The sequence below is a fragment of the Artibeus jamaicensis genome, unplaced genomic scaffold (assembly GCF_021234435.1).
Source record: "Artibeus jamaicensis isolate MK-2021 breed Jamaican fruit bat unplaced genomic scaffold, CSHL_Jam_final contig_233, whole genome shotgun sequence".
NCBI classification, from domain to species: Eukaryota; Metazoa; Chordata; class Mammalia; order Chiroptera; family Phyllostomidae; genus Artibeus; species Artibeus jamaicensis.
Window position 1 is genome coordinate 2,197,704 of NW_026521486.1, and position 19,984 is coordinate 2,217,687.

Here is a 19,984-nt window from a genome sequence, read left to right on the forward strand (position 1 = left end):
TGACCTGGATGAACCGCACAATCGTAATTTTGAATGACCGATGACAAACGAACACACACCGTGACTCCATTCACAGACATTTCAACACTGGCCACCTAAAGCCAGTCCGTCGTCTGGGCTGTGTGGAGCTAACAGCAGAAGGGCAGGTCGAGCTGACCCGAGCTGGGCTCGTGAGCAGCTGTGATGGGAAGGGGCTCAGCAAAGCCTGGCAGAATTTTCTGTTTGACCTGGGCGTGGGGTACATATGTCTACTTTATAATTATTTGCAAACAGTACATATACGCTCTTTCCACTTTCTGGTATGCACGTGATATTCCCAAACAGATAGTTGTGAAAGATGAGGATGATGGAACGGAGACTTGAAGGGTGGGTCGGTTCGCCAAATGCAGTTCCCATGCTCTGTCGGCTGGCCGGTGCTGACATACTGCCCCGTCCCCTCAAAACTCTCCCGAGTTCTGCAGGCTCCGCCGAGGGGGAGTTCCAGAAGGGTGCCGGGAGGTGTGGAGGTGCGGAGGTGCGGCCTGCTCGCAGCCCAGGCACCTGCCCACGGAGCTCAGAAGCACGAGGGTGGGGAGGCCGGTACTTGCACTGTGGTTCTCTTCTAGAAACCTGCTAGGGTTTCCTGAGCATCCCAATCCACCTGAGGAAGCGCCGGAGTGAGGAAGAGCTTCGCGTGCCTGGGGTGCTTTAGGTGGGAAGAACAGCACAGGCAGCGTTGACTGGGATGGATTTTGGTTTCTCTCAAAAACTGGGGCAGGGCTTGGACACTTTCTGGTCCCACCCTGAACCCGGACACACAGCCCTCTGCCTGCCCTGGACTAGGGCACCGCTCCTTGAGCTTCGGTGTAGACAAGTCCCTTGTAAAAGCGAGGCTGGCCCCAGTCCCGGCAAAGGTCTCCAGGGCAGGGCCTGGTCAACGTCCTAATCTGGCCCTGGCTTGGCTGCTGTCTCCCAGTGAGGATCTGCCCAGCACGGAGCCTGTTCTCACCAGAGCTCAGTCAACCCCACAAGGAAGGGGGAGGGGGAGGTCTGTCCCCTCCCCAGCAGCCTTTGTTGCGGCTCACGGGCACCCAGAGCCACTGTGGGGGGTCGGGGGGGTGCAGGCTGACTTGGGATGGCTGGAGTTCATTGCCTGCTGCCTCCCGGAGCCCAAAGCCCACTCTCTCTGTCTCGGAGGAGTTCATGCCAGAGATGGGTGGAGTGGGGGAGGGGAGAATATCTAAAAGTTGGCTCTATTTTTACACTTCTGGGATTTGGGTCCATTATCCAAGCAAAGGACTGAGGTGAAGCCACAAAACCAGAAGACAAGAGCGGCAGAAGCTGCAGCAGGCTTTTCCCTCCCCCGACTCCTACCCCAGGCCTCACTCTGGGGAGGCTGCCGCCACCTCCTCCACATTCCTCAGAATCCTCGGTTGTCACAAGATGCAAGCTTGGAGCTCTGCCTGCAGGCTGAGCCCCCCAGAGCCCCACTGCCCATCGGGGGCACCTCTGCTCTCTCCCATCCCTCGCAGCTTGAATGTGCCATTCGCAGCTGGTCTGGGAGCCCTGGCGTCCTCTTCCCTCAGCTGGAGGCTCCAGGGCTCCACACGGGCCCAGGGCACGGGCACCCGGCAGAACACGTGGAGTCTTTCACACCCTCCACAAGAACGTCACGAGCACCTACTCCCTGAGCTCATTCCTTCACAGGTGCCAACACTCACCCAAGAGGGCTTTTCTGTTTTTTTTAAAAAAATCTGTTGGTTCTAGGAAAAATAAGTGGTTCAAAGGATATAACAACAGTTCCTGCTAAGAATGACGAGCTCAGACCACACCAGCCAGGGAACTCGTGCTGAAGAGGCTGTGGTACGCCGATGTCTGACCAGACCCTCCTGTCACTGCTCAGTCTCTGTGAGGTCACGTCAGGCCAAAACCTTGACATCGGTCAGAGTCGCCTGGAACTCGTTTCCCTGTGTCCAACTCCGGCAACCCAGTCTCTCAACGTCTGACAAAGTATAAATCCTGTGTAGCAATCGCCTTTAAAGGCATAATTTGGAAAAGTCATGAACACCCTAGACATATCCAGAAGTCATCATTTTTAATAAGGCAAATGCAAAAAGAAAAACCAGCAAACAACTGCCTTTGTGTGAAGACGTGCGCATGTGCCCGACGACCCCTGCCAGCACAGCCCTCGTGCGGGGAACGGTTGCAAGCACTTCGCGCCAGGTGGTCAGGCCTCCGTTCCGCCCAAGGCCAACCTTCGCCCCGGGCTGCCATGACCACGAGCTACGGAGGGACTCCCCACCGGACAGGCCAGGCCCAGTGCACAGCCCAGTGCGCACCGCCCAGGGACTGCGGGGAGGAATGGTGACCGAGTACTGGAAGGCTTTCTGTGTGATGGACAAACCGTGTGCCAAACGTGTTTCCGGGGGAGCCCAGAACGCTCCGTGCGGGCAGCAGCTCTCTGGGATCGAAGGATGGCCCACAGGGGCAGCGTCTGAGGGCTCTCGCACATGTGAGTCTCAGGCTATTTCTGACAGTACTTCACAGTCTAATCCGTATGTCAGATGAAAAACTTCTGAAATACGAGGTCAACACTGACAAGACACTACAGAGAAACTGCGGAGGTGTGCAGAACGTAAATGCATCGTTAGAGGAAGCGATTCCAAAGGACGAGGACAGTCGACCCCTGAGCGACATGAGCCAGACCCTGCCGGCCCACGACACACAGGTGTTTTCGGTAAAGGCCGTCAGTGCGACTTCCTGCAGACTCCCCAGCGGCATTTTCTTTTCTCCACTTACGTTACTGTAACTGCAGTGTACGTAACACACACGAAATGTGTGCCCATCAACCGCTTGTGTCATCGGTCAGCAGCAGACCGTTATAGTTTCTGAGGGAGCCAGAGGCACATGGGGACTTTTGATCGCGCGGGGGTCAGCGTCTCTAACACCCACCGCGTCATTCAAGGGTCGACTGTACTTGGTCTGTACAGGCAATGGGGTGTCATTCGGCCCTAAAAAGAAATGAGCTGGCAAGCCGTGAAAAGACACAGAGGAAAGTTAAATGCATATCACTAAGTGAAAGGAGGTGATCTGAAAAAGGTACCCATGTATGATTCCAACTGTAAGTGGCAAAAACTATGGACACAGTAAAGAGGATCCACGTTTGTGGGAGGAGTGACGAGTAGGCGGAGCCCAGAGGGTTTCTCAGGCGCTGGGACTACCCTGGATGACCTTACCATGGTGGGCGCCCATCATTACACATTTGGATGAACCCACGGCAGTCACCACACCAAGAGTGAAGCCTTGAACTGCAGACCTTGAGCAACGGTGACAAATGTGCCCTCCACTGGGGATGATCGGGGAGGGGGGAGGCTGGGAATGCAGGGGAATTCTGTCTGCTGTCCTCTCAATTTTGCTATAAATGTAAAATTGCTCTGAAAGAAAACATTTTTTTCTGAAAAACACAAAGGGAAAAATGGAGAGTGATAGAACAGTGAGTAAACATTCTGTGTTGCTTCTAAATTAAAAACACTTTCTCAAGCTCGCAAACTCCCAAATGCCATGGAAGGCGGTTAAGGCGAACCCGTTCAGGTAAAGCATGGGTTCCCAGAGTGGCCCAGTGCCACACTTGCAGACAGCCTCCCTTTAGTCCACAGGAGCAGGCCCTTCAGGGTAAGAATTCATGGCCAGAGCTGTTTGCATAAGGTTTCGTTCTAGCCTCACCATGAACTGTACAGGGTAGCACTTAACACGTTTGAGAGTGACCCCTGAACAGTCACATTAAGAAAATGCCACGTCATCTCAAGTGACAGACAGGAAGGCCAGGGAGCAGCTCCACAGCCCCTGCAGCCTATGCGATCCGCGCCAGGCACTCAGGCAACCTGCTCTCCATGAAGCGAGTGGACAGAGCGGATGCGGACATACACGAGCCACAGAGACGGGGACACAGCCGAGCAGGCCAGGCTCAGCGCGGCACAACCCGAGCACAGGCACGGCTGTGGGACTCGAAGGCGCGATGGCAGACAGAAGTGCTGCCCACCCCGCTCGCAACATGAATCCTCAGTGTGACCAAGGACACTGAGGGCACAGAGCTAAAATCCAAGTGGGCATAGTCGGAAGGAGTATGATCTCAGTATTTAATTTCGTCCCATCTTAAAATAGTCTATTTACCAAGACACCGGAACAAAGCAAAAGCTCACTCCGGGCAGCCTCTTTTGTCACTGCATCTGACCCCCGGTGTCGGCTCTGAGCCCTGGGGGACTGGGTGCTGGGAGACCACAAAGCTGTACAGGACAGGTATCCTTCCCGCCACCATTTGGAATGGGTCCATTTCCACAATGACTTTGCCTGTACCTGTGTGTGTGTGTGGGGGGGGTTGCTCGGTGGTGGCAGGTTACACTGTAACCAGCCTGGAAGTGGCACTCATGCCATCGTCTGCTCCTCAGCCCCACACCTGTTCAGTTCACATGGGCGCGGGGGAGGCCTCCGCTCACCAGTGAAACTGTGTGTGCACATTGGTGTGCTTTGGTGGGGGAGAAGGACTGGGTTTGCACATCTTCAATCGCACTAGGTGAGCGGTAAGAGATCAATGACAGGCTTTAAAAAGGGAAGTTAAATTGTTGGGATAAAACAACTTATCTTTTTTAAGCAAAACAGCACTGAGGTTTTCTGGTTTTTAATTAATGTCAGTACAATAATGATGAAATGGTGACTGAATGTCTGTCAGCTGTCTAACCCTGGGGACACAGCAACAAACAGAGGACAGCCCTTGCCATCAGCCGAAAGCTCTCCCAGCCACTCATGGCCTCTGAGGTCCAGGTGGGCGGAGCAAGGCAGTGCAGGTGATCACTGACAGCTTTTACAACAGTACACGGCCCGTGTGCTCACGTTTGCTCTGAAATCCCTGCCTTCCCCAGGACGTGACACGAACGTCGCGAGTTTCCAAAATGTGCACGAGAGCTGCAGAGACTCCATACATTGTGCCAGGAAGACACGAGCTCAGCAGAGGCCCCAGGTGTGTGTGCACGCACGTGTGTGTTTATTCCTTAGAAGACGCGACAGCGCACGCTCTGGGACACACTTGGGAACCTTCCCTTGGGTCCAGGGGGTCCACAGTGGGCTGTGCACTCAGGGCGCAGGTGCCAGATGGCACCAGTCCACCCAGGCTCAGCTTCCTGGAGGGGAAGAGCCACACACCAGCCCCCTCGTGGGAGAGCTCGTGGAGCGGCGAACTGCACAGCCAGACCACCACAGGCCAGATGGGGCTCTGAGCTCAGTTAAGGGGGATCCTGGGAAAACTCCATGGGAAAGCACACGACTAAGGTCTTACGGGAGGCGGAAGTGGCAACAGGAGAGGCACCTGTCTTCCAAGAAGGCCACCATCTCAGGGTTTAGGGGCCTCCCCTGATCGTTATCTAAGGTGAGACCAAGCGGGGAGGAGGTGCGAGGTGCTCAACAGGGTGAAGTGAAGACCTTGCACCCATGCAGCTGCATGCACATGCTCCCAGAAAGCACACTGAAGGAGACACTGCGTGGAGCACACGAGGCGCCCGCACGGAGGTCTGATCAGCCGAGCTGGGACCCAAGCACAGGCTCGGGGTCGGGCAAGCCTGGCTGCACGCTGGCCCTGGCACTCCCGGGCTGGGAGGACGAAGCTCAAGTCAGGGAGCCAACTCTCGGAGCTGCACTTTGCTCATCTGTACAATGGAAATAACATTCCCAACGAAGGGAGGTGTTACAATGATGGGTGTGACAGGCACCGCACAGGACCTGACGGCTGGAAGTAACTTGGTAAATGAATTCTAACGACTTAACAGGAAGAGCCACGGCACGCACACATCCGCACGTGCACCCCGATGGGTTTTCTTCTGCGCACATGCTCATGGAACCCCTCCACAGAACCCCATCCACATCCAGCTCAGAGCACGCCCAGCCCCCACGAGCTCCCCACGGGCTGCTGTCGACAGCCACCTCCTTCCTCCAAGGCGATGGCTATCCTGACTTCTGTCACCACACACAAAGTCTGCCTGCCCCTGAGCTTGATACGAACGGGTCCCACAGCACATACTCTTTGAATCTGGCCCCTCTGGCTCAGTGTGGTGTCCGTGAGCCTCACCCACAGAGCCCCTGGCCCTGCTCTCCTGCTGTGCAGTGCTGCTTGGAGTGAACACCCCTCCACTTATCCACCCGCCCTGCCGAGAAACGTTCGGTTGCTTCCACATGCCACCATGAGCCATCTATTCTACTGATGACCACTTAGGTTGCTTCTGCTTTGGGGCAATTAGCCACAGTGCTGGGGATGTCCTTGCATGTCTCCAGATGGACATACGTGGGCACTCCTCTTGGGCACACACCTGGCCACAGGTCTGCTGGCCCACAGGGCAGCTGTACATTCAGTGTTGGCAGATGCCACCATGCGGTTTTCCAAAGGGATTATTCGAGTTTACATCCCCACCAGAAACGTACTTGAGTCCAGGCCGTGCCAGGCACAGTCAGCCTCCCCTTGGCCGTGCTGGTGGGTCCCCCACTGTGGGGGACGCCTGCACGTCCTGGAGGAACGATGCTGCCAACCCTCCCAGAGGGTCTGCGGCAGCTGCACCTCCTGCAGAAGGGCCCGTCTCTTCTGTCCACTTCAGAAAGCGGAAGTGTCTCTCCCTTGTTTTGAAGGAGTCTTTACACACACACCATGGGTGTGAGGCCTTTGTCAGATTTATGGAATGCAATTATCTTCTCAAAGTCTTCCCTCTTCTAGTTGGTGCCTTTCAGTGACAATGTTTATGTTTTATTTAAGAAACTTTTGCCTACCCTGAGAAAAAAGCCACATCTTCCGATTCCTCACAGAAGCTTGTTGGTTTCCCCTGTCATGTTGGGGTCTGTGATTCATCCTGATTAACATTTGTGAGGGGGTCAAGGCGGGTAGTACGCCTTCCCTGTGACGGATTTTGAAGTGGTCCAAGACCATTTATGGGAAAGACCATCCTTCCTCTCCAAATGGCAGTGATGCCTGCTTGCGTGTGTGTGAACCCGTTTCGAAATCCTGTTCTGTTTTGATACTCCTGTCATCATTATTATTGTTGGACTTTTCACACTGACTCATAGTACAGACGGAGCTGAAAATGCACCTTCCTCGTAGGGACTGGCGGCTGCACCAGGATCTCTGTACGAGAACATCTGTTTGCTAAGAACCCGAGTGCCGGACAATTCACGACACAATGGCAGTTTATGTTCACCACAGCCCTGTGGGGCAGGTCCCATTCCACGGACAAAGAAGCTAAAACTCGTAAGAGGTGGCAGAGCCTGGGACTGTTGGCCCCAGAGATGATGCTGTTGATACTATGCTCTACACGTTTACAAGGAAAAATACTGCTTATTGTTCCTATGAATGACTACATTTCTGTGCATGTGAAATGTACAAATGAGGTCTCTCAATACTAAACAAAAAAACAAAAAAAAAAAAAGGAAAAGAAAGAGAGAAGAATGAAAGGAAGGGGGAAAAAAGAAAGAACAAAAAAAACCAAACCAAACGCTGTTTGGACTCTCATTCTATCCCTGTACCCTCCTCCTCCAATAAAAACAACATTAAAAAACCCACATCAAGGACAGCTGAACAAAACATAGATCAAAAAAGAATGAAAGAAAAACATTTCAAATAAAGTTCAGCTGTTTCTATTTGGAAACAACAACAAAAAATCCCACTTGCCACAATAAACTGACAAATAAGAAATTGACTCTGTGGTAGTGCAACTGGAATTTTCCGATGGCGTCTGCTACTGTGTCATTACTGTGGGTGACCCGCAAGTGCGCGGGTGACTGAACAGCTGGGCGCTGGCTGGGCCTGTGGGGCCGATGCAGCAGCAGCCCCAGACGGGCCTTCCCAGTCATCCATCCCCTGAAGGAGACGTGTTTTCCCTGAAACTGGAAATCGCCACTCGCCTCTAGAATCCACCTCCAGAAATGGGCCAGCAGTGAGCCTTCCAGCCTCGTTCCTGGACAAGTTTTCTCTGATCGGCCAGCCTGGAGCAGCTAACCCCCGAGGGCAGCCAAGAAAAGAAAGCAAAGATCTCCTGCAGGGCCCCAAACAGAGGTTTCTGGGGGGCCCGGGACTGCTGTCCAAAGGCACGCAGGCCCTCACCCCCGCCCAGTGCAGCTGAGTCACGGGCTCAGCCAGTCGACCCAGAGACCCAGAGAGCGGGTGTATTTTATTAACTGATATTTAACATCAGAACTACCCCTATCGAAGCACATCCAAAGTATCTCTTGCTTTTTAACTCAAAATACTGAAATTAAAGTTCAGTAAAAGCTTGGCTGGTGTTAATTATTCAAAGAGGTTAGAAAGCAAATTTGAACTGGTATCATTGCCAAGCCAAGCTTAGTTACTTCACAAAAGATTCAAATAACTCACGGGAGAGACAACTTCTGGCTCAGAACCTCTGGCCAACCTCTGTTGGCAGGTCTGCCAACATCATGGCCACAAGCGCGGGCGCACTCTGCCGTGCTGCTGGGTGTCCCCCATCTGGGTGTCCACCCTTCTACCTGACGGAAACAGCCTCACTGTGACTCCCGGGCTCCTGCCCCAGCACCCACATGGACGGTGACCAGCACCCATTCTCGAAGAATAGCAGCGACAGTTTAACTCTGGATGTGCTGGGTTTGGAATGCGGGCACGACAGACAAGATGTTCAGTGGGCTGTTAGACTACGTCTGAAACTCAGAGTCTGTCTGGTTTAGGTGTGGGAGCCACAGGGGTGGAGATGGCGGTTAAAGCCTCGAGCACACCCAGAATGCAACTCCGCCTCACCCCTGCGGGGCTCCCAGCCCAGCTCCGGCCAGGTCACTTCTGCCTGGATGGTGGCAGTAGCCTCCCCACAGGACTGCCTGTCATTCTGTGGGCCCAGAGAGCATCTGGGAACAAGTTACCATGGCTTCTCTGAACGGGTTCTGTCCCCTTCCCACGACTGGTGAGCGGGCAGTGTAAGCACGTGACCCAGAACCAGGCGCCTGCCGCACTTAGATGCTGGGTCTGTACTTCGGGGCAAGTTGCCGAGACCGTGCATTTGCTCATCTCCTCCCTGGGGAGAACGATGACACCTGTGGGGACCTCGTGGTGTGCCAGGGAGGAAGACGGCAGTGTGTGCAGACACACAGGACAGGCTCGCCGAGGCTTCCGCAGGAGCACTGGGACAGAGGACGGCCTGAGGCAGCGGGGCTGAGGCGGTGGGAGACTGGGGTGCTGTGTGCGACAACGTCCAAGGCCCGGGCTCGGCTACACGCCACAGGCCGGTGAGACGAGCCTCTCTCCAGCAGGTGTGCAGGGCACACAAAGTGAACTGGGCGGGCTCCTCTTTCCGTGATAAATCACCCTCCTCATCAGGAAATCGACATCTGTACCTGCACCTGGACACTCTTTCACGCTCGCCTGTGACGGGCAGCTTTCTCTTTTCCTCCTTCCCTTTCATTTTTGGAGCTAAAGACTTCCAGAGCTCCACCAGAGCCCAGTCCAATGGCACTGTGCCACACCGCACCAGCTTTGTCTCACCTGGAAGGAGAGGCTTCCAGGAGAGGACCTGTCCGTCCCTGATAGGCTGACGGGCTTCGTGTTCTCTGAGAAATACTTCCCATCACTAATCAAACAAGTAACAGTGTCTTTGGCACAAATAAGCATTTCTGACCTACTTACTTGAAACACTTGATTGCCATCAGCACCTTTTCTGCTCTTGACAAAGCCAGTGAGAGGGATTTTATTTCCATATGCACCCCTCCACACCCCACCTACGTGTCCTCTCTCCTGGGCTGCGCTCCTCTCAATGTTCCCACAGGCTCCACTCTCAATGTCCCACCGCTGGCCTCACCTGCCCACCCCCTTCCCCCATAGGCAGCAGGGCAAGGACTGGGCTGGGCTTGGCTCTCACCGGGGAAGGTCCCAATATCAGTCTCTCAAACCACAGCACGCTGTGCGGCTCCTGGGTGAACGAGTGCCTGTCGGACCCCAGGACCCAAGACTACAGGTGGCTTGCTTCAGCCTGGGTGAGGACAAGAGCCACAGCCCCCCACTTCTGTCACAGAGGGGCCCAGGACAGGCCCATTAACAACGAGAGTCTGGTGCTACCACAGCGGTTCTCCCTGGAGCATCCCATTCACCTTGAAAATTCCAGCCTGCCACGCCGCACAGCGGTCATCCAGCCACAACCTGAGCACGTGGCCCCGTTCTGAGGGGCAAGCCAACCAGGAAGCTGGCCAGCCAGGCAGCACAGAGGCCAGAAGAGGGGCCAGGGACTGCCGCCTGTGGCTCACACGCAAGGATACAGGGGTTGTTGTCGTCCAGGCTGCAGCTGTCCAGGATCAGGGGGATGCCGTCCAGCTCGCCGACCTGCAGGGAGGGAGGACACGTTCAGACACGGCAGCACCTGGGGAGGGTGTGGCGGTTTGCTTCTCCTCCCTTAGTTCCTTACTCATTGCTATACTGTTCGTGCAATGATCAACCAGAAGCATTTAACAACAGACACATAAACAGAAAGTAATACTTTTCCTTTCCCCTCTTCCTCAAAAACACTTGGGCAACTGGGTAGCCACACAAACAAGGATAAAAGCAGGTCTGCTTCTGACATTGTTCTCCAGGCCAAACTCCAAATGAACCTGAGTTGACACAGTTTCCTAGTGCTGGTGAGTGAACCGTTCTTGGCCAGGAACAGGAGAGCTTTTCTAACTACGATTCAAAGCTCAGAAGCAATAAGGAACACGTTTCACCAGAGTTTTTAAAAAGGCAAATGAAAACTGGAAACATGATTTATAAGATATCACAGGCAAAGGGTTAATATTTTAACATAAAAAAAAAGAACTACAAATTGAGAAAAGACCAACAATACAATAGAAAAATGGGTGGAATACGAGAACGCAGGAGCAAGACACAGAAAGCAAAGACACAAAGAGAAATGCAGGGGAACCATAAAGACCACAGGACAAGTAGACGAACCACCATCCCCCGGGGAGACCGTCCTCCGTGGTTGGAGCGGCAGACGCTGTGCGACCATACTCTGCGGAAGGGGGGGGGGACAGGGAGATGGCACCCAAGTTCACTGCTGGGGTGAATGCTGAATGGAGTGCCCAAGGAGGAGACCCGGGCAGGATGCGGCCAAACCACGTGCCATTGACTCTTTTGACCCAGTGACCCCATTTCTAGGACTGCAGAGCAAATACACAGTCACGTCAAACTACGTTTGCACAAGGTGATTCACTGTAGCACAATTTACACTTTCATAACAGTTTTATTGCAATTGTAGTTCTCGGGCCATACAACCCACCCTCTTCATTCAGTGGGTTCTGGTGCACTCACGAAGCTGTGCAATCGTCGGCACCATCTGACTTTAGAACATTTTCACCCCCGAGAAGAATCCCTGCGCACACTGGCAGTCACTCTCCCTCTGGTCCTCGGCAACCGTCAACCACTGTCTGTCCCCAGGGCCCTGCCCGCTCGGGAGGCTGCGCACGAACGGAATCACACCACATGGGGCCTTTTGTGCCAGGCTCCCTTCCTGGGGCACAGCGGTTCCCAAGGTCACCGTGCCGCAGCTGGTGTCTGTGCTCCGCTCCTCTTTATGGCTGCGTCATACCCCACTGTCTGGATATACCACCTTTCCTTACCCGTTCGGCAGGTTATAGACATGTGAGTTATTCCAGCTGATTGGCTATTATGCTGATGTTACTATGAACAACTGTGCACATGTTTCTGAGCAGACACGTGTACCGAATTCTCTCGGCTGCATACCTAGTAGTAGTATAATTACTTGGCTTTTAGGTAACTCCATATTCAATATCTTGAGGATCTGAGGAACTGTCAGATGGTTTTTCAACTGGCCATGCCACTTGAAGTTCCACCAGCAACGCACGAGGGCCCCGACCGACCTCCCCATGCCCTCACTGATGCCTACCGTGGCCTGTGTCTCGGTGTGGCCACCCCTGCGGGTGAGAAGGGCAAGGCACTGTGGCCTGGGTCAGCAGGCTCTGAAGACTAACGAGTGAGTGTGAACGCTGGCAATGTCAGTAACAGCACAGACCGTGCAAACAAGTCAGCGGGCACCAGCACAGACCAGTGAGGAGGCCGTGGCATGAACGCAGAAGCCGTCTCTGTAGCTGCGAACGCCAAGGGGGAAGCTCGCTAGCGGGCGCTGCAGAGGGACGGCCAGGCTGCAGGGGCGAGTGAGAAGAGCAAAGTGCTCGTACATGAACCTCTGGGGGAGAAAGGGGCAGAACCACAGATTCTCCTATAGTCCAAAAGGACACAATAAAGGGTTGAGCAAAAACCAGTGGTGGTCCTCCGGAGGGCAAGTGAGGCAAAGACACAGGAACAGAGACCGGACCTCTGTGCACGTGCCAGGCCGTACAGTTCTGACTCTGGAATCCTGTGTGTATGTTGCAGAGTCTTTACAAATTAAATCTATAAAGTTACAAAAACAGGAACAAATTAATCTGATGGCACGTGAAACAGAACAAACTCATTTCGTGGGAATGACCCAGTGTTCTGGCTCCACGTCTCCAGGGAGGTGTGTGCGTCCTGAGCGTGGAGAACTGCACGGGGACCTGAGGACCCGCCGGCCTTCTGGGCGTGACGACTCTGGGTGTACTGCTGTTCTGACCCACTGCGTACGTGTTTAGTTTACAGCAAATGGGTGATTAATCATTAAGAACCAATACTTGCAGCATAAAAAATGAATTTACATTAGAAATGTTAGCATAAATTCAAGATACAGTTTGCTTTTCCTAAAGAACACCTGCCCCTAGTAGCCATGACCACTGCAGTGTAAGACGGACTGTGTCGCACACCAGGTCCCATGGGAGAGACCAGCTCTCTGGCTGCTGGGCAGCGACTGCTAAAGGCAGGCGAGAAGGGCGCCAGAGGTTCGAGGCCTGGGAGGCAGGGCCGAGGAGAGACAGGCCCCAGCCCTGCGAAGCCAGGCTCGGGGTCAAAGCCTGGTCGGACGGCCCTTCTGAGTCACACGGCTCTGGGCAGGTCCCCAAACTTCTAAGACATAGTGTCCTCATCTGTAAAGTGGAGATGATGGGGACCAATTCTCAGGGGGACCAAGGATGGAATGAATGAGAATGTGTGGCTGGCACACAGTGACTTCTCAGTGACAGCAGTGGGAGTGACAGCAACGTCAGTGAGGTCCCAGCTGTTCACTGGACACTCACTGGCCACAGCAAGGTCAGTGGAAGCCCCTGAAGGCTAGGATTGCAGGATGGCTACCACCCAGCTGAGCATGCAGCTCAGATCTGTGTTAGGCAAAACTGTAAACGTATTTTCAAAAACCATTTTTTTGTTTTGTTTTTTGGACGGGTAAGGAGTCAGGACCTTTATTATTCAATGCAAGAGAAATAACACACTTTCCAGAGGAGAGAGAATTCTCGTATGTGCTAAGTGGCTAAGATGTTCTTTGAGAGAAATAAAGTCACGTGCTAAGAACCGAAATTCAGGCAGGCAGTGAGTGACAGCTACAACAGAGTTGTGGCCAAACTGGGCTGGGCTTCCTCACTTAAACATTTCTCACTCACAGCAATGAATTCTGAAATGACACAAATTTTTACATGAGCTCATTAAATGTTTACGACATAAGCGACCTATGGCAGACAGATCATTATACACTTGAGAATGAACACAGGGTAGGCCACTAGAAGAAGAGCACACGGATGGAACACCTTCAGGAGTGACAGACAGCACAGCTGTTACTACCAAGCTCAAGTTCGCCACAGCAGCTGCCTGTGCGGAGCTCCCATCTGGGGCCAGGGAGAACAATTAGGAAATTAACAGGTTTTTTTCTGTTCTCACTTCATAAAAAAGGAAGTTTTTTTAATCCAACATGTTGGGAACTGATTCGAGACCCGTAATAAACGAGTCACAGGTTGTAACTGGTATGAAGGAGCCAAACCCCGTCGACGCCGCAGCCAGACACCCTGACCAGCTTAAGCCAACTTACATTTCACCTCTGGAAGTAAAGAATAAGCAGTGGGACAGCTACTTGATTTGCTAACTGTTCTCTCCCACCCAGTAACCTCAGACAAGACACTGCGAAGTGTGCCGGCCCACCCCTAACATCTAAGCTTTTTGGAAAAATGTGTTAGGTGGAGAGAAAACAGAGCCTCAGTTATTCTGGCTGTTCTCCCATTGAAAGGTAAATTAACAACAATGAAGAAAGCCCTAAAGCAAGGCGAGAGCACACCACCACGCAGGACCGGCTCTCCCACGCAGATGTCGTGCCTAACCAGCACTGGGTAAACATGTTCCTGACAAGGCTCCTCCAAACCAACACACGAGAACAAGGTCAGCAGGGTCCTCGCACTGAAGTAGGGTGGGTGTGACCACGCTTGGGCCAGGCTCCCATCAGGCACGAGGCCCCTCAGACACGCTAGCACCTGGTATGACCCACCTTTGCAACGCAAAGGGGCATCGCATGGTGATGCGTTTGCGTTTGTCTAACAGCTGGCGGTGTGGAGTATCTCATCGGGGGCTTAAGAGCCATTCCCGAACCCCGCGTAAAGCGCTCTGCAGGCCTTCTGCCCACTGCACTGACCGGTCTGTTCTTGTTGAGCAGTCCCAGTTCTCTCTGTAATTGGGACAGGAGTCAGCCCTGTGCCGGGCACATGCATTGAGAGCACCTTCCCTACTATGGGGCTTGCCTTTCATTCTCTTACTAGTGTGCTTTCAAAGACGGTGGCTGTTCACTGCAGAGGAAGAACAAGTGTCCATCTCCTTCAGGATCAGTGAGTGCCGCAGCACAGTGCTAACTAGAGTGGTGAGCACAGATGTCCCTGCCCTGCTCCTGAGGTTCAGGCATAGCAACAAGTACACTTTATTAGGCAGTCTTTCCTAATAAAGTGTAAAATTAGCTGTTGAATTTTTAAGAAATAGATGCCCTTTATCAAGCCTAAGAAGCTCCTTTCCACTTAGTTTGCTGCAAGTTTTTATTATGAATTAGTGTGAAATTTTGTCAAATGCTTTTCCTCTCTTTATTGAGATAATCATGTCTCTTTCCCCCTTTCACTGTTAAATACATGGGAATCAACATGTTTAGTTTTCTAATGTTGACTCAACAGTGCATGGCTGAGATAAACCATCATCATTCATGACGATGCATTACCCTTTTACACAGAACATAATTCGATGAGTTAATGTTGAAAACATTTGTTTCTGTTCATGCTTCTGTGAATGTTTGTTTCTGTAGATTGTCTTTTTCCTTCGAAGGCTTCTGCCTGAAATATATCAAGACGAATACACTGTTGACCGCATAATATAGGTTGAAAAGTGTTCGTTCCCTCCTCCTTTATTCTGTGAAAGAGAAAGACGGGCATCCTTCCGGGTGCCTGATAAAACTCACTGCCAGAACTACGTGTGCCGAAGGTTCTGTTGTGGGAAAAGCTTTGAACTACACATTCATTTTCTAGAAGGCAGGCTACGGAGATTTCCTACGCGTTCTTGATCTCACACCTTTTACTTCCACACATAGGAACCTCAAACCACGCTCCTGGGAGGACTGCCGCAAAGAGCCAACTGTATTTTCGATGACTAAGGGGTGAGCAGGAAGGCATTTTATTTTTACCCACGTACTTGACTTTCCCAGTGCTGTCTGATTTCCCTGTACAGAGAGGTGCTCCCGGGCACCTCTCTCCTTCGCCTGGCATGTCCTTCGACACTTCTGCTGACAAATGCCCTCAACTCTTGGCTGGAAATGTCTTTATGTTTCCCTCCTAGGTGGGTTTCCCTTATCAATTTTGAAGGAGATTTTGGCTGGGTAGGTCTAGATGGGGAGTTTTCTTCTATCATTTTAATGATATCATTTCACTGACTTCTGTTCCTGGAGAGAAACCTGTTATCACTCTTATCTTTGTCCTTCTAGACGGACGGGCACAAGTCAAGGAGTCAGAGCAACAACACAATGGGAAAAAGGCTAACCGAAACCAGAAGCAGCTGCTTCTTTGTAAACATTAACAGAATGGAATAACTCTGGGAAGACTGATGAAGAAAAAAAGATGCCGATTTTAAAAAAGAATAAAAAGAGAGAAATTAGTATAGAAACATACATAAAGTATTATAAACCTTATAAAAACTGAAAATCTAGATGGAATAGTTATTCCTGAGAAAAACAGAAAATGTGAAAATTGACACAATGAACAAAAAGGCTGAACAGAACCGGTTCTTGCCCTCAGACAAAAACAGTCACAGGCGGCTCTCCAAGTGGGCGTTGCCACCTGTTTAAGGAACAGACCGCCAGTCACATCTGTGAGTCATTCAACGCAACAGAAAAAGAAAGAGTGCCCCGGCTCATTTTGTGAGTTCCCTACGATGCGGTTCCAAACCAGAAAAAGACAGAGCAGTAAGAAAATTACAGGCTTGCTTCATTTATGAACAGAGACCCCTGACCACTGTAAAAACCATCCCAGATATATCAGATCACCTCAACGAAACATGCTACAAAAATTCATTACGAACTTCATGTAGATCAGAAAATGTACAATGTCATTATCCTCAGTAATGAACTAATAATCTCAGTATCACAAGCAAAGCATCTGCTGTTCAGCACCTATTCTCGGTTTGGTTTTAATTCTCAGAAAACGAGACAGCTTTTCTAAGCTGAAAAGGGCTGGGTGCCAGAAACCTCCGGTCAACATCACACCTGGGGGGAAAGTTGGCTGGAGCCCAAGAGTAAAAACACTGATGAGGAGACACCACACGCGGCGAAACCCTGCCCCTGCCGTCACCAGAGGCCTTCGCGAGCTGCGCCTGTTCGGGAGTCGGGAGGAGCTGCAGTGGTGGGAAAGGCCTTGTCTCGCTATCCGCGTGGAGGCTGTGGGAGAGCGACAACAGAAGAAGCCATCGGGCTGATGTGGACAGAGGAACAGTGACTTATTCTTTCAGAGCCAAAGTTGGACTCTGAAAGGAGAGGGTACCCAGATGTGAATGGGACACATGACCTAGAAAGGTTGAAGGACGTACAGGGAAATGAAAAGCACACCTGGAGTGGGTGCTCCGACTGCGAACCGGAGAGAAGGGACGAGCATTTCCACTGTCACTAGAACAGGAACTGTGACGGAGCCATACACAACCTGGGAGGAGATGCCTGGTTTGGGCCGGGCTCGCTGGAATTACTCAGGAGATCGAGACCGGGGAACAAGTGAGAACTTGCTTGCCAGCGCACAGGCCACCAACAGTCATGGACACACTGCAGGCCTGGGGAAGCAGAAACCAAGATCTTCACAGCACTTCTGTCTCAGAGGTCACAGCCTTTCTGCTGTGGTCTGCGGTTTGGTAACAGGGGCCAGTGCTGGTTTCTGGGGACACGCCTTTGCTTGAGGTGATGACTGTCAGAAGACTGGGGGTGGGGATGGGAGCAGCACTTCGATAAACCTGGGCCCTGTCGGCTTTCTCCAAGGAGTGAGTCGTCAGCAGTTCGGGGCTGGGGCTCCTGAAACCACCACACGGGCCCAGTTGTTGAAAGAGCCCTGGCTCCTCCCCCGCTCCCCGCCCCCACCCCTCACCAGCCACAGAGCCCCCAGGTGGGATTCGGCAGAATAAGAATCAGGAGAATACACTTTGAACTTCAGTTTCTTTGAATTTCAACTCACAGGGGCAGAGCATTTCACTTTAATATCTTTGGACTTTAATTTAAAATGAAATGTAATATTTGGATTTTAGTATCTCCCTGGGAGTTAGATAATGAGATAGAATTAACATTCGAATATAGGGTATCTCTTGTGGGCATTTTATTATTACAGTGAATTTAGGCCTTCCATTGGAGCACCTTAATATGGAATGAGTTTCTGCCTTGAGGTCAAAGTGTTTCGGGGGTTAATTTGGTCCAGGTATTCATTCATCTGACCCACTTAGGAGTCTTCTGAGGGCCCCGCCTCCCCCCCACCCCCGCCCACCCCAGGTTCCAGGAGGAGGCAGAAGCGGGGCTGGCAGAGGCAGGGTGCTGACCACCCGGTCAGGAGGCCGACCGACAGATGCATCAAACAGACCAGACAGAACGTGGGAAGCAGAAGACCCCACCCCTCCCCTTCTGTTGGGCGACTGCTGCACTAACCCCACAGCCCGGCCTCTGTAGGTCCTGCACGGACTCCCTCCTAGGTGGGGACAAGCAGGTCAGTGAGTCTAGCTATAGGAAGTCCACAGTATGTGGGGGAGCTACTTATTTGTCAGACTTGTTCTTTAGATTCTGGGGTTTTCAATCGCATGAAGCACATTTCACTCTTCCTTGCACACTAGCCTTGCCCTTAGATGTCGGTAACTACAGGCAAAAAAAAACAAAAAACAAAACGTGCATGTGTGTGGAGGCGGCAAACAGCTCTGAGACCAGTCCCACCTGCACACGCCCCAGTGCAGGTGAGCAAGGTCCCTGCGCTCAGGAAACCTGGGGGAGGGGGACGGGCACTTGAGAGTGCGTGAGCGAGAGGCAGTGAACGTACCCATCTCTACGGACTATGACAATGCCTAGAAAGGAAAAGGCAGGCCGCCCCTCTGGACAGCGGCTCTGCTGTGGACACGGTAGGCAGGTGACATTGGAACTGAGACCTGAGCCATGCAAAGAACTAGAGAAAGGTCAGCTCTGGAGTCAAGGGAACTCAAGTCCGTTTTAGCTGGAGGACACGTCCGAAACCTCCCCACGGCCCAGGCCGGTGCTCCAGGGTCTGACCCCTTTTCTTTGGGATCTGACCCCTTTCTCTGAAACTGGGACAAATACATCCATGCACATCGTTAGTCTATGTTTCTCCAAACCACACATTTTATGCAAATACACGGTTTTTAAAATGGAATTATTTGCATACAGACCCTATTTTATTGATAATAAAAATTCTTTGAAAATGTGCATTTTTCAAATGGTACACAGCATTCCATCCCACCCATCCACATTTGTTTAACCTTCCCCTTTGCAGGGCATTTGATGATTTCTAGCCAACAATACAACGAACATCCAAGCGAATGATGTTTTCATTGTTCTGCTGAACTCCCTTTGGAGAAATTCCCAAGAGTCAACAGGTAAAACCATACGCACTCAAGTGCACGCCACCAACAGCCCCGAATGGGCTCTCCCAGCACACACCGCCCTAGAACTGCCCGTGCCACTCGATCCTACTGACGGGCGCGCGACTTTTTAGAAAGTTACTTTTAGCCCTGGCTGGTGTAGCTCAGTGGATTGAGCACAGACCTGTGAAGCAAAGGGTGGCTGGTTCGATTCCCAGTTAGGGCACATGCCTGGGTTGCAGGCCAGGTCCCCAGTAGGGGACACATGAGAGGCAACCACACATGGATGTTTCTCTCCCTCTCTCCTTCCCTTCCCCTCTCTCTAAAAAATAAAATAAATAAAATATTTTAAAAATACATTAAAAAAAGAAAGTTACTTTTTAATAAATAAAATACATAGTTTGGGGGCTTATTTTGTCTTCTATTACTAGCAAGGAGGTTGAGCATTTTTCCACCTGCCTAAGTTTTTCTGCAAGTTAAGGTTTGGGAGATAAAGGTGTTGAATAGTAACACTTGGCCAACCAGCTAAAACATGCCACGGAGTTACTCCTGGAGTGGGTTCTGGAACCTGACTGAGGAAGAACCAACGACCCTTCTAACAGGTGAGCCCAGGGGCAGGCAGGGCAGATGGTCAATGGTGGGGTGAGCATGTGTCCAGGTTCCCACAGACGACAGACTCTGCGCAGCCTGGTGTTGCTGTCCACAAAGGGCCGTGGTGTTACCGCAGAGACGTGGCGAGGGCCAAGCACAGACCAGACCCTGCGAGTCCGCACTCGGGGCAAGACAAGCAGGTGGGAAATAAATAAGCCCGTGGCAGCTGTGACGGCAGGTGCACTTGGGAGAGAATTCAGAGAGAACAGTGACACCAATCCCACAATCAATGACAGGGCGACATCACTGCGTTCTGGAAGTGTGCATGGAAAATAGAGAGGCTTTTCCAGAACAGCAGGACTGAGTCGGCTCAGGTCCCCCACATCCGAGAACGACGGAATTGAG

At 52.0% G+C, this 19,984-nt stretch overlaps 1 protein-coding gene across 1 annotated transcript in view; it reads right to left on the reverse strand.

Annotated features, from left to right (window-relative positions):
• ATXN10 (ataxin 10) overlaps nt 1-19,984 on the reverse strand; it is a 130,899-nt gene that overhangs the window by 14,098 nt on the left and 96,817 nt on the right. The window contains exon 10 of the mRNA XM_037160549.2: nt 10,282-10,345. Within this exon, the coding sequence (XP_037016444.2) occupies nt 10,282-10,345 (64 nt within the window). The remainder of the gene's footprint in view (nt 1-10,281; nt 10,346-19,984) is intronic.